The 16,086-nt window shown below is 41.3% G+C and overlaps 1 protein-coding gene across 1 annotated transcript in view; it reads right to left on the bottom strand.

The window, feature by feature from the left end:
- Positions 1-217, bottom strand: part of LOC141761808 (mucin-5B-like) — a 66,123-nt gene extending 65,906 nt beyond the window's left edge. Inside the window, exon 1 of the mRNA XM_074625437.1 lies at positions 121-217. Within this exon, the coding sequence (XP_074481538.1) occupies positions 121-196 (76 nt within the window). The 5' untranslated portion in view covers positions 197-217. The remainder of the gene's footprint in view (positions 1-120) is intronic.
- Positions 218-16,086: the final 15,869 nt, after the last annotated feature.

Raw genomic sequence — 16,086 nt, 5'->3', positions numbered from 1 at the left:
AACTTTTCTTTCCTTCACCATACACCAATATGAACTTCTCTTAACAACGTCCAATCATCTCGTGCTGTATCCAGTGGATAAGACTGGAGCTGTAAGCATATTTCTCAGGTCATCACTCACCAGTCTGTGTGAGTGTGCCGACCAGCAGCATCAGGTAGATGAGCCATAACGTGGATTGGAGTCCTGTGGTCCCCATGTTTGGTGCTGAGGACTGACCCACTATGTGAGAACTTACCTGGAGGACGGATCCCTTTATAACCAGTAAAGGTGGAGCTATGAGAGAGAGAGAGACACAAAGAGAGAGAGAGAGAGAGAGAGAGAGAGAGAGAGAGAGAGAGAGAGAGAGAGAGAGAGACGTGAGACAGCTCCAGATCTAAATATCTTCAGTGTGGTTGTCATTTACATCTAAAATAAATTGGTAAAGACACATATTAATGTGGCAGTAGGCAGTATATTTTTGGCATCATTGGGCATAATAACCTTTCAGCATATTGTAATTCAAATGTTCTGAGAGATAACTAGACTTCTGCACCTCCTCATGGCTCTGTTTTCAGGCTTTAGAAAATCTAGCCCGTGACGGTAGACTTTGACCAATCACAGGTCATTTCATTGAGAGAGCGTTCCTTTTGGCTGTGCTCCGGTCATGTGACCGGAACTTGGCAGATTTCACAATGGCGGTTGCAGCGGCGTCCAAACTTTCTCATTATACAGCTAAACCGTGCACTACAAGATGATTCTGAAAACATTTGAGGAGAGAAATAGGCATTACAGTAACAGAATATTGATTCATATTTGATCAGCGCTGCCTAGTTTGACCGTTTGGTCGGAGTTTGCGAGTGATTGACAGCCGGCTCTCATAGACGGCAGCTGGACAGCAGACCTCAGATCAGCTCTGACTGCTTGTTTTCCTGCGGTCTGTGAAATCTTGCAGATGCCGTTAGGAGCACCGGAGAACACAGAGGCACATGATTTTTTTCAGGTTACCTGTTTCATGTACTACTGTCACAATATAGCGATATATAGCGTTTTATAAAAATAACTGAATTTAATGATATTTGCTCCAATCTCGCCTACTTCAGCTTTAAGCAGGGAGTCTGGGGTTCCTCCCCCAGGAAATTTTGAGCAGAACCAGAGCATTTCCTGCATTCTGGTGACTTTTTTCTGCATCAATGTGTGCCTTTTCTGCATCAATTTATTGTGGAAATATCTTTATTTATGTAAAGGAAAACATAAAATTCAGGCGTATTAGATCAACTTCTCCCATTTAATATCATCTCTGCTGACACGTGATTAACTCTTCCCTCCTCTTTTGTGTCTTTTGTTCGGGGAAGTAACCTCTTTAAATGTGCATTTGGCACCTATTCACACCCATGATGAATGCATGCACTTTAATTAATGTACAAACCCATGGACTTTAATAGCTGATATGTGTTTCAGATTTCAGCTCGTGTTCAAAACTTTTCTGCACTTTCAAAATATTTCCCACATATCTGTGTTCTCTGAGATTCAAGAAATAAATAGTCGTAATATTTTGAGGAAAAAAGTTGCAATATTACAAGAATAAAGTCATAATATCACAATGCCGCCCACCCCATCGTCTGCTGTGCATTACGATATTACTGCTGATATGGTAGTATCCCATTCAGACCGTCTGACAGACACAGAACCCCGTTTGGGACTCTGGTCTCTGGATGAGACAAAGTTTAGAGAGGCGGCTGTAAGCTGCTCTTCATCGGAGGTGGAAAACTAACTGAAAGGCATAAATCTCACCATAGTATGGCTTATTGTCTTCACAAATGTAGTTTGAAAAAGCCAATGTTGACATGAAACATCTTTCAAAATTTAACCAAAACCACCATCCTTCCCTAACCTTACCCAAATTTTGACATTGAACATGACCCGGGGGTTTTCAGAACTGTCCAAAAAGATGTTTGGTAACAATATCTATATATTTGGAGAAGAAGAAGATAAACACTGTGATAGTTGGATTTAAAGAAATTGTTCCATTTTTTGGGAGATAAGATTATTTGCTTTCTTGCAGAGCGTTAGATGAAAAGATTAATACTGCTCTTATGTCTATATAACTGGAGTCAGGAGCCAGTTAGCTTAGTTTAGCGCAAACACTGGAGACTGGGGGGGAAGGAGGAGCTAGCCTGGATCTAGCCAAAGGTCACACAAACTACTTGGTTAATGTTAGGGAAAGATCACGGGCATGGTGGAAAGAAACCAACATTCACTGTTGGTGAGAGATGGGATGTTAATTGCAGTCTCCTGTGCCGGCCTATCAGGATTTATCAACATCACTCTACTTCCTCATTTGTTTCTGACAGAGGAAAGTCATTATTTGCATTATCTGTCAGTGAAATATAAACATATATACTGTTCACAAATTAAAACCTGAATAAATTAGTGTATCAATACTAGGGGTGGAACGGTTCACAAAATTCACTGTTCGGTTCATATCACGGTTTTGGCGTCACGGTCTTCAGTTCGGTTCATTTATGTTACAGCGAGGAGGTCGTGTTCTGATTTCAACATGCTTTTCATTTATTTGGCAAAAATAAGTTAACAAATGTTTGCCTTAACAAAAGTATGGCTTACATAAAGAACATAAACACTTCTTCATTGACAAATTGAAAGAATAGGTATTCTACAGTGATAAGTACAAACAAAAAAAATGCAGCTTTGTTATTTTCATACATGATGAAATTATAAACTAAAGCCATACATTGAAGCATAAGCTCAACCGGAACTATGCTAAAAAACAGATAGCTTTTTATCTCCCACTCATTCAACAGTGGCTCATTGGTCATAATTCTTACTACAACAGTTAAGGCACTCAAATACTGACATATTGTCAATACGAAAAAATAAATTACAAAAATAAAATCACAAATGTCTGTAATGTTCCATCTTAAGGCTGTTGGTAAATCCTCAACTGCTGCTTATGCTAGTTTATAAAGGGCAGGCACAACAGACTAAAATTCACACGTGAAGGCTCATGCTCTTTGACCATATGCTTTAATTCTGTATTGTTTACGATGGAGTCTAGTCGTATATGCAGCGATAAACACTCCTATAGCATTAGATATTACTTTGGCACGGTGTGAATCTGCAGTGGGAGGCTGTCTGAACGCTGTGGGGGGGGGACAGACTCTCCGGTCTGCTTTTGTTTCGCTCCGCTGATCGACAAATTCGGGTGATGCCGTCGTAATTAAATGTTTCAAGTGTCCACGTATATAACCCCGAATTCAGTTGAACAGTGTCGGCGTACAGTTTGACACAAATCGTTGTCAGTTTAGCTCGACTATCATGAGCTACTGGGCGCTACAGCGCTGCTACCATTCCTGGTGCGCTGCCAAAACTTTCCGGGTAAAACTCACGCTCCAGAGTTTCTGTTCCGTGCGTGCGAATAGTAGACATAAACAGCTGTTTGGGTAACGGCGAACTGAAAGGATGTCGCGGACCGAAACAAACGTCCTGAACCGAATGGCTTAGGTCAAATACACGAACCATTCCACCCCTAATTAATACAGACACTGAACCCCAAATTGCTCACAAAGGTTGTGCCATTGGTGTGTGAATGAGCATTTAGAATAGTTCCTGATGAGCAGGTGTACGAAAGTGTGAAAAGGGTGAATGTTGACATGTAGTGTGAAGCGCTGGTCAGGAGACTAGCAAAGTCCATTTACCAGTTGCCAAATTGTTGTTAATGTAGTGTGTTTAACATTACAACGTTGCAATTGCAACACACATGTCGACATACTGGAGCTAAGCTGTTATAATGTAACTAGGTGGACCCAAACGCAGGACACTGATACGGAGGTATAGGGGAAGTTAAGGAGATTTATTGTTGGACCAGATGATGGCTGGCAAAGGCACAGGGAAGGCTTACAGTACGTGGCTCGAGGGTTTGCTGGCAGGCAGACAAGCAGATGATCCTGGGACACAGGACAAAAGACAGTAAGTGTCACGCTTGGAAAAGACACAAATATAGATCAGAGACTAAACCAGATTTAGAGAGGCCTGAGACGTAAGACTACCACTGTAGCTGAGACAACTATCTGGCGGGACGGGGAGCAGAACGGGGGTTGACATACTGGAGGGGTGATGAGCTGATGCTGGTAGGCGTGCAGGTAGAGCAGGGATTCAAGGCTGCATTCAAAAAGTCAAATAAAAAGGTCTTTTCCTTACCACTTTTCCTTGACCTCGATGGAAAACGTCATGAGGTCAAGGAAAGATGAGAAGGAGAATTCAGAAGGACTAAAGAAAAAACAACCGCGGTGTTCAGAGAATACGACTGCTCTTTCACTATAAGCTCCGTAATTATGATGTGACGGCGGCGGATGTTAGTGACGCGTGTCTGCTGTGGTGAAACTACAATGTTCTGAAGATGGACTACAAAAGGCGCTGTTCCCCCCGTGCGTTGTTAAATAGGTCTTTCAGTGACAGGCTGCTTCACCCGCGGTGTGTGAAAGAGAAATCCAGCAGGTCCTCCTGCTGCTGGAACACTCTATCAACATATAATAAAGGATCATCTGACCTTAAACGTGGACAACCGGTGAACAATATCACTTCATTACTGAGGTTGGAATTGAAATAAACAAAGGAATATATGATAAATATTGGGTTAATTGTTGGAGTTATGGAGAAGGTGTAGGATCATAAACTTCTTCCAACTTCTTTTCGGACATGTAATATTTATTTATGTTGATTATTTGTTTATTGATTGTTTACTGTTCATTTTATTTGTTATAAATAAATAATTAATTAAAAATAAAGTGAAACGAAATGGTTGTCACTGTCCACTCATATTAAACATGAATCCCAATTAGTGTATGAGCGTATGAAAATAATATGCAAGATCAGCATATCGTTTGTTATTATGAACGTCCGAACAACCAGCTCTTATCATGGCTGCTACTCAGATCACTTCCGGGTCATTTCAATCCGTTAGGGACCTTCCTAACCAAAAAAGGACTGTTCGACCGCAGCCAGGGCCCATTTTGCTTCTCCATCCACCCAAAAGGATTTATGAAGCTGGCCTTTGTCAAAATGGTAGAACTTAACTTTACTGTTCTTCTTTCCATCTCGCAGAGTGCCTTCATACATTTTCCATTTCCCCCCCGATGGTGGTTCAGAGTTTCATACCACCCGTGGGTTCACTGACAAAACGATTCACAATGCTTGAAAGGTCACCAGCCAAGTGAACATCACTGTTTCAGAATATTGAAACAAGCCTTGGGGCTCTGGTATCAGATGTCAGCCCAGTCGCCAGGAAAAAATGCTGGCATTGGACCTTTCTGCAAATCAATGATACGTTGAATGTCGACGTTTTTGCGTTCGGTCTGAGTAAGTGACGTAGTATAAAGAGTGAAAAGAGACACACTGGCTTTCATCCAGGAGGCCGCTGTTCGTGTTCCGTGCGTCACGTTACAATCAGCTGTTTGTTCGTGTCACGTGTTCACACCGTTCAGTGTTATTTTTACTGCACAAACGTAGCAGTTTTAAGCCCAACCATGTAAATGGACTTCCCTTTATAGATCTCCTTTCAAGTCTTTCAACCACTCAAAGCGCTTTACACTACTTGCCAACATTCACCCATTCACACTCACATTCATACACTGATGGCAGAGCATTCCGGAGCAATTTGGGGTTCAGTATTTTGCCCAACGACACTTCATACGGACTGGAGGAGCCGGGGGGATCGAACCGCCAATTGGTGGATGACCCGCTCTACCTCTGAGTCATTTGCCCCTTCCTAAGCCTAACTGTAGTGGTTTTCTTGCGTTGTTACGGTTGTTATACGTTACATTGTTGTTAAATTAAATTAATGTTATATGAACACAAACCATGGTCTTTTTTTCTAATCTTAACCAAGTAATGTTGTTGCCGAAGCCTAACCAAGCGTTTCACAACGTTAACCACGTGGCATTGCATTTCTGCAAGCGTGATACGAGGCTGATATGAAACGTATTTTTGGTTCAGAAACATCTAATGCCAACATTTTTCTGGCCACTGGGTTGCAGGTGTAATATCACTATAGACTCACATCCTGATCAACAGGGTTTCAGATCCAAAACTACCAGCCCGACATCATGATATCATGTTGACCACTGAGTATTTTTATGCAATCTAACCACTTTCTATCACTCAAATAATGTGTAGGATTGTGTCGAATAGGTTTGCACTTTGAATGATTTTTTATTTTACATTTTATTGAAGTGTGAGGACAAAATCACCGCAGTGAGAAGACATGGATGGTTTACCGAATGGTCCAATTGGGCACGGGGTGAGCCAGAGCCTCTGTGAGTTAACATTTGTTGTTGGTGAGTCAAAGGGTCCAAAGCTTCCCCTTAAAGCCATGTTCAGTTTGATGGTGTACAGAAAAGAAGTCACTGAGTTGTGTGTCTACAGATGTTCTGGGTTGGAAAGGGGGCTTTTGAGTCCAGGGGCCAAACCCCTGAGTCTGAAAGAGAATCTTTACATTTATGTGGCCATGCAAGCAGGGGCTATAAAGACACAATATTTCCTCCAATCACATAGTTCACTCTGCTTTGCTTTAAATTACTATTAGAAATCAAAATCTACATGTTAATAAATAAACTAGCTACCAAGCAGTCTGAATGTTAGACATAGAATATCTAATCAATGGCCTTTTCAGTGTGTAAGACGTCTCAATACGCAGTGGTCCACACCCATCACTTAGCTGAAAATAGAACACAATATGCTACATTGTTCAGATGTAAACATGACGTGTGTTGCTCTAAGGAGGTATGAAGGATTGTTTGGCTTGTGTTGATGTCGCAGGCCTGCGTACACAATCCAGAGGTGACTCAGCTCCCTCGGTCCAGGATATGCATCCTGTGGTGCATCTTTGATATAAAACTCTGTTCTGCTTTGCAAACTGGAGTGTTTGTGTTGTGTCAATAAAGACTTATGAGGCATTAATGTAACTCTGTCAACAAAGAAAATGTCATGCTAAGCCATGCTAGTCACTGTCAATAGCATCATTTAGCGATTTACCACACTGACATTGAATATTCACGTATCGTATGTGCCTCAAATGTCAGTGTGAAAGCCTCGGTTAACCCGCTACACAGCAGCTTTTCATCATTTTCTGCCCTGTGACAGCGAGTTTCTTTCTCCCAAAAGGGAGCGCAGCCTCGGCGATGATGCTACGCTGGTGGACTATAGCTTGGAGTCTTGAAGCCCCTCAATTATATGTTTTTGTGGGTGTTCTGTGGGGCACCGGGATTAGATAGGTGAACGCCAGTGGCCGACCCTCTGGGATGGACAGCCAGGTGATTCCCTGCGAGGGTAACGGTGGCCCCCAAGTCTGCAGGACGGTGGCACCATACCCACTCCAAGGTCCCGGCCAGGAGCCCCTCCACAAACTGCATCCGCCTCTCGCCAGCAGACTCCCCCTCTCCCCCCCCCGGTTGCAGCCACCTAACTCAGCTCCCTCAGTTCAGGATATGCATCCTGTGGTGCATCTTTGATAAGAACTCTGTTCTGCTTTGCTAACTGGAGTGTTTGTGTTGTGTCAATAAAGACTTATGAGCCATTTAATGTCAATACAGAAAATATTATGCTATGCAATATATTACTAAAATAATTCAGATTCCTACTTGTCATTTTAATTCTTGCATGTTATGAATGACATCAGCTCAGAAAGTGTCTGTACTGTCAATGTCCCTTTATTTGGATCATTTTTTAATTTTTAATCATTTGATATTAATTTGGTCAATTTTTGATTATGTTTTTAATGGGAGCCTCCCTGTCTCCCACATGGGATGGAGAGGCTTACATCAGACCAACACATTCGGGTACTTTGCTAAAAGTCGATGTCGTGCCCCATTTTGGGGGATAGAAAACTGAAAATCCCATATACGCATAACTGATAATTATTTTGCGATCTTGCCTGAACCTGAGCGTTAATGATACCTTAATAAATTCAGGTTGATCGCCGCCATGTCCCTTCAGTCTTCCCCCGTCCAACACAGTGGTTGGATATTGCTTATCCAGACATCTCTACATATCTGATTGAATGCCGTTATGCTAAGTGTTGTCTGTAAATAACCAGCCTGTTAATAACCAACTGTTTGATCTATAGGCAGAGATTTAGTTGGAGACGATAGTCTGATGCTGCTATAACGTTAATGTATAACTGTATTACTGCAGCAGCCTCACACTCAAGCTAACGTTAGCTAGCCATGCTAGTCACTGTCACCAGCATCATTTAGCCATTTAGCACACTGACAGTGAATATTCACGTATCGTATGAGCCTCAAATGTCAGTGTGAAAGCCTCGTTAACCCGCTTACACAACAGCTTTTCATCATTTTCTCTCCTGTAACAGCGAGTCCCCAAAAGGGAGCGCAGCCTCGGCGATGACACCATGCTGGTCTGGTCTATAGCTTGGAGCCTTTAAGCCCCTCAATTATATATTTTTTACGACATGGCAGGGGAGCAAATCTGAGATCAGCATTTTTGGATTTATTGTTGGTGCAACCAACTACACAGCAACTCCTCGGCATAGCGTTATTACTATTAGCGGTTTGGTTAAAGTAGAAGTTTGGGGACATGTCTCAACTTCTTCTCTTTTCGCTGTTACCGTCTACAAGAGACACAGGATTGGTTTCCCCTAAAAAGGGGGCGTGGTCATGCAAGCCTACTGTGGATTATGTATTGCAAGTCTGACGTATCTAGTTGTATGACCCTCGGCGATGTGACTGAACTGAAGTTCTTGGGAACAAAGGAGGGGTTGGTTGAGAGTAGCCCTGCTGCGGTCACCACGAAGCATCAAGCAGCTGGGGTGCACCAACAGCGCAGTCGGTTCACATACTCTCTTAGCTGAGGTCAAAGCAAGCAGCAAAGCCGTCTTGAATGATGCTGTAGCACTGCTGCTGTTGCTGCCGCTACACCCCGTGGGTTCCCCACGACACAGCAGACACGGGACCACTTCAGCAACGTATAATACGATCTTTCATCTCACGCACTTTCGACGTAAACACTTTTAACTCTGAGAACGCGGCGCCGTCATCCTCCCCGAGGTCCGCTCCTCTCCGGTGTGTGTCTCCTCCGGTTCAACACACCACCCTGGTTCTGTTCTCATGAGCCTACTCCAAACCTCTCCCTCTGTCTGCAGCTGAATACCTGCCACGCCCACCTGCACAGATGCCTAATTAATTACTTTGTGATTTAGTCTATTTATTCATAGATTATCAAGTTAATCTGTAAACAAATGTTACTGTATAATTAGTTATTATTAATGACATGCTTTACACTATTTCCGTGACGCACACGCGCGTGTGTGTGTATGTGTGTGCGAGAGAGAGAAAGAGAAAGAGAGAGAATGAGTCAGTCCTGCTCTGCCAACACACCTGCTTGCAATCAGATCATCACCTCTCCCGGCTCACCACACACTGCGATCAGCTAATCAACCCACGGTTTATTCAATTCAGTTTCAATTCAATTTTAGTCACATAGTGCCAAATTATAACAGAAGTTATCTCAGGGCACTTTTCTTATGGTCTAGTCCAGGGGCCACATACGTCTCTTTAGCTCCTCTCCAGTGGCTCCCTGTGGATTTTTAAAAAAATTAGTGGAAATAAATAACAGTTTTTTTGTTTACATTGTCATTTTTATTTATCATTGTTGTAGGTCTATGGTACGACGGTACGACGGAGTATTAGGGCCACATTGAGGAAAAAAAATCAATCCGAGATTTCGAGAGCAAAGTCATAATATTACGAGAATAATAGATTTATGAGAAAAAAAGTCGTAGTATTATGAGAATAAAGTCATAATATTAGTGTATGTATATATATATATAGTAGTATAGTGGTAGTAATTTTACGTGTTATTTAGTAATTTTACGTGTTATTTTTTTTTTCTCGTAAAATTATGACTATTTTTGGAATATTACCACTTTTTTCTCGTAATATTATTACTTTATTCTGGAAATCTCAGATTTTTTTCCCCTCAATGTGGCCCTAATACTCCGTAGTACATTTGTACTTTGGCTCTCACTGCATTAGACTTATATACTATATACTTAGACTATGGGCTGTGTTACCTTCATCACAATGCTCAAATGTTTTACGGCTCCAGACAGATTTTGTTTTGTTTTTTTACCTAAAATGGCTCTTTTGCTCTTTATATTATTATTTACAGAGACCCAACATTTCCCACCATGAGCAAGGGTGACACTGGCAAGGAAAAACTCCATTAAGGTGCAAAAACTGCTCATCAGGAGCCCAAGGACATGCAGACTGAAGGAGCCGGGGACTCAACCAGCCAATCTTCTGATTAGTGGACGACCCACTCTTTCTCCTGAGCCACAGCTGCTGAATATGTTTGTGATTGTGTGGATGGATGGGTTTTCTGTGTGAAAGATATAGAGGGGAGCAAGAGCAAAAGAGGCGACAGTATTAACCAAAGGAATTATAGAAAGAGAAATAAGAATAAATAAATAAATAAATAAATAATCTAAAAACTAGAAATAAAATAACAATACCACAATGCTCTTGGAGGGCATCTCTGGTGCTGGGGTGGATCTGGGGCGGGTCAGGTCAGGACAGCTGGGTCAGGGAAGAATTTATTATATTTTTATTTATTATTTTTATTTGTTTACTTGCTTCATCCTTTTTTTTCTAATCTTTAGCTCCTTTCCCCTTCTCCTCTTCTTTGCTTTCTTTGCTCTTGCCTCGTTTTGGCTTGTTGAGGGTCTGTTCAACTGGGTCTATTAAGAGATGGGTTTAGTGGGAATCAGGTCCTAATCAGATTCTAAACTTTCCCAAGATCCCAAACTAGTCCAAGAAACTGAAATTGGTCCGTTTACATAATACTATTCCCCTCATCAGGTTTATATCCTGAGAATGATGATGTCTGTGTGTTGGTATGCTTGTTGTCTGGTGATAAATGAAGCTAATTCTTAACAGATTAATATCAATAATAATAATAGTGACATTATAATGATGGTAATGATTTAAAACAATCATCATCATCATCATCATCATCATCATCATCATCATCACCACCATCACAAATCTTGACCTACCAATAATAATCTATATAATGAGGATGATACCAATCAACATCATAATCATCATCTTATAAATTGTGCAATATTGCTAATAGTATTCTGTTTAATAAATAATAATCCCATCCTAATCCTCATCAAACCTGTCTGTTTTATAATAATCAATAATAAATCTATCATAAGTGGTGACTCTTCTGTGGGTGTGCTCAAGCACACCTAAATTTCATCTCAGCAGCCCTAAAAAATAATCATCGAACCCTCTGTAGCGGGCTCAGTCTTAAAGCTATAGTGAAGATACTGGTATCATATGAAACTATACTAGCTTGTCGGGAAGGAGGCTAAATAACGCTCCAGAGTTAGGCTAACTTTTGGCGAGGGAAAACTGGCATGACGATTTTCAAAGGGGTCCCTTGACTTCTGACCTCAAGACATGAATGAAAATGGGTTCTATGGGTACCCACGAGTCTCCCCTTTACAGACATGCTAAATTTATGCTAATCCCATGCTGTTTTGGACAAAAACCATGCAGTTGTTTGCATTTTTTACGTATTTTCAAAAAGGTGTATTTGAATATTTCTGAATACTGGGGTCCCTAAACAGTCTTGGAATTGCAAAAATTGGGTATCACTGGAAAACTGAGACTCTTGTGGATTGGAGCCCAACTGTATTCATGTGTGATGATGTTAGTCCCCATAGTAGCCATTTCATATAGTTGTAGGTCAAATTGGTCGTTATTACCATAGATATAGATTATGGGATAACATTTAATGAGAAAAGTTTATCTAAAAGGGAATAAATATTTGAAAGCAGTACAGAATGACTGAGAGGCTTACTGCATTATCCATCCATCCATCCATCCATTATCTGTGACCGCTTATCCCATTCGGGGTCGCGCGGGGGCTGGAGCCGATCCCAGCTGACATTGGGGCGAAGGCGGGGTAGACAGGTCGCCAGACTATCACAGGGTCACACAACCCCCAGACCTCCTGCTCAATATGTTTTCTCCCCAATGTTGAAATGAAATCTACACCCCTGACTGTATACATGTTACATTCTCATTAGGGGCTGAGCCCCCCCCTAAAGGTCTGATCCTGGAATCGCCCCTGATAATGATGATGATGATAATGATATCACCACAACAACAACAAATACAATAATAATGTTATATAATAATAACAATAATAACAATAACAATCATCATCATCAAAATGATCAACAGCCTTGTTGTCAACACCATTCTGATATAAAAAAAAATCATTATAGTGATGAGTTACTGAACCAAGTTTGGGATCAGAGTGTGCAATGCAAAAGTAAAGAATAATAAGATTAAATATTAATTAATTAATCGAAATGATAAATGAAAAAATAACAAATAGGGTAAGTAGTAATAATGAACTCCCTCCCCTCCCCCCTCAAAAACTGTTAAATACCATGATAAAAATAAAATTAACACCAAGGAAAAGCAGAATTGTGAAGGGGAAAATCTCAATTAGAACAAGTATGTGTAGTTGTGTTTAATTCCATGGCTCTGATACTAAAATCACTGCAAAATTGAAACAGAAAAGAAAAGAGTGCTAAAAAATAAATGAATTAAAGGGACTGTTTGTAACTTTTTAAGTGTATAAATGTAGCGGGTCGGTACACATGCGCGTTCGCATATGCGCGCTCGCGTGTGGCCGGAGCCTCGTCTCCGCTGCCTGCTCTCCTTCACTCAGACAGCGCGCGCGTCCTCCACCTCTAGACGTGAACGCGCGCTCACTACACACTGCAGAAGAGTTAGTTTAGCTCTGAGAATATCTAGTGAATGCACAGGGGACGTTTGTGCAGAAATAAATGCTGCAGTTCCTCCAGACCAACAGAGGTTTCCCGTGTCTTGTGAAGTGCTGGAGCTCTTCAGAGAGTTACGTTGTCTTCTCGTTACCGACCGGGTGCCGGTGTCTCCTCTGCTCTCTCCGGCTGCGGGCGGAGAGAGCAGGGAGACACGCTGCAGAGCCCCGCTGCTTCAGCCTGCACTTAGGCAGGAAAAGCCAACACTAGGATCAGATCTAAATCATGTTCATGGAGAGACCTTCGTCTGGTCAGCTAACATTACTGCCAAGCAGCTGAAATATAGAGTGATATTGTGCTTTTAGCTGACGTGTGTCGCCTCAATAGGCTAGGCCAGGGGTCAGCAACCTGCTGCTCCGGAGCCACATGCGGCTCTTTAGCTCCTCTCCAGTGGCTCCCTGTGGATTTATTAAAAAAAAATGAGTGGAAATTAATACAGTACCATCATTAGTATTACTATTATTATTATTGTTGTATTAACCTATACTTCACCTCTATTATTATTATTATCATTATTATTATTATTATCATTATTATTATTATATCTTATTATATCTTCTCATATCATTTCTTACATCATCTTGTATCATCATATTATACAGCTACTATTATACTATTACATTACACTACTGTATCATACACTACAATATACAGACTACTATGTTCTTGCACTATTTGCACTACCTTTGGCGTACTGTCACTTCACTTCTGTATTTATGTTATCTTATTGTGTTATTTTATTCCAGTGTGCCTAGAAACAAAGCCTTGTGCAAAGCACACTGGTCTATAATCCAACGGCTTCTTTTCTTATTCTGGCTTCTTCCATGTGTGTTTTTCGGCACGCTACTCGTCCCGCAGCGTGCCGAAGGGCTAAGGGCTAGAGCACGTGACATCATCGTTAGGGTGTGGGAAAGCTTTGAAATCTTTTGAAGATTTTCCGAACAAATTGCTCCCTAGTCCACAACTTCCACTCCTCATACACAATTAATACATCAAATTGTAGGAAATGTTGTGCCGGTCGCAGTCATGTAGCTATGGAATCAGTCGGACTTACACATTAGGCGACACATGCCTGAACGTGAGAGCAACTCCAGGCTATGCTCCCATAGGGGCCCATATTAAATTTCTCAGAATTTTTGGGATCAGAGAAAAAAGTTACCACTTTTCGAAACTGCCGCCGAGGTCACATTTTTGACACTACAGACCCAAATGTCGCACCATTTGTTCATCAGAGACTCGTAACTGGTCTCATGGACAATCTAAGCGATTGGATTCACGGTTTCTGTTTTAGAAGCACTTTTATGACATGTATGTCTCTGATTAACTCCTATTGTAAACTGCCTCACTGAAGGTGATAGACAGGTGATTCACTTTAGCCAATCAGAGCAGGCTGACTAATACACACATCCATACACGCACGCACAAAGCTACATAAAATCTTTCCAGAAACGTCACCAAGATGTGAGAAGTGTGCCCAAGCAGATGCAGATTTACTTCATAGCTATGCACTATGCCCTAAAATACAGGACTTTTGGGTTGCAATATTTTCATTCTTTTCTAAGATTTTTAAAGTCCAATTAAAACCTGATCCACTTTTGGTTATACTAGGAGCTTCCGAAAGCTCTAAAATCCTACAGAACACACAATATCATCTCCTGTCCTATGGTCTCCTTTGTGCAAAGAAACTGATTCTCTTGTTCTGGAAAGGGACAGATGTGCCAACATTTAAATCCTGGATAACAACACTGACTGATACCCTCCACCTAGAAAGGATCCGATACACCCTTAAAGACAGACTGCAGGTATTTGAAAGGATTTGGAGACCGATGATCTCCTTTATAGGAGGAACAGACAATTAAGACGCAATAGACACATAGTCTTTAGTACCCGAGGTAGCACTGCTCAGGGATGGGAGGGTTCGGGAGGGGGGGTGGGTTACACCGGTTTATGTATATACTGTATGTCGCCAATGTCTCCCTGATTTGTTTGCCTTAGGGTGCTGTCTGTGTTTTTTTTGTTTTTCTGTTTTGTTTTGTTTTCCTATCATTACGTATGTTTTTTGTATTTGCTTGTCTCCATTTTGTTTGCCCTTAGTTCCTAGTTTTGTCTGTTTTTGTTGTTATGTATAAAAAGTGAGGCATGATAAACACCCCACAAAGTTTGTATCACTGACATACACATGCTTCTTAATAAAAATATTTGAAACATACACGCACGCACACACGCACACACACACACACACACACACACACACACACACACACACACACACACACTCTATTTACTGTATCACGCCATTTCAGTGAGCCAGCATGCTCTAAACCAGGGCTTCAATGGATCAGGGACATAATTAATGTTATTAATTACACCTGTGATTAAAAGCCCCCAACTCTCATTGTCTGATAACAGGAAACTAGGGATTCACCTAATTTTCAAAATAAAAGCCCTCAACTCTTACTGTATGATAACAGGAAACTAAACACTCCTCACGGCCCCCCAATCGCCATGGACAGTGCGTGTCTGTCAGTGGTTGCCAGTGTGTGTAAAATACAGAAATGAGGAGAACATCACGAACATTATAGATCAGCGTATACAGCAATAATTGGAGCGAAATTCACATTAGCCTATGGAAACATTATATATTAGCGAATAAGCCTACAGTGATGACCTCACTATGGACCTCAGACAGTCTGAATCTGCCCCCCCCCCCCCGCTCCACACACACACCACCCCTAGCCCCCACCCATCCCCCCAGCACCAGGCACACTGGTCAAAATTTCTTGCGAAATTTTCTAGTTTTACTTTATTCTATTCGATTGTATCTCATTTTAAGGTGTATTGGTGTTGGATGTGTTGTTTAAGCTACTGGATGCCTAAATTTCCTTCAGGATCAATAAAGTATCTGTCTATCTATCTATCTATCTATCTATCTATCTATCTATCTATCTATCTATCTATCTATCTATCTATCTATCTATGATATGCCTCAAGTAAAAAGTTGCTTATCTGACCCCTTTTTTCAGTTAACGTGGGATTTGTTTTCATGTTGATTTGTATGATTACGTCTTTCACAGCTACACACTGTTACTTGTACACTCTAACAACTTGGTGTCGAGAGGTACAGTAAGTCATGATCATTTTCTTTCATTAGTTAGTCTAGTTAGATAAATGTTATATATTAATTAAACATCCTTGTTCACCAGGACTCCTAT

Source organism: Sebastes fasciatus, chromosome 2, assembly GCF_043250625.1.
Source record: "Sebastes fasciatus isolate fSebFas1 chromosome 2, fSebFas1.pri, whole genome shotgun sequence".
In the NCBI taxonomy this organism is placed as follows: domain Eukaryota; kingdom Metazoa; phylum Chordata; class Actinopteri; order Perciformes; family Sebastidae; genus Sebastes; species Sebastes fasciatus.
Note: the sequence above shows the minus strand (reverse complement) of the source record. Positions and strands in the feature narration are given on the sequence as shown.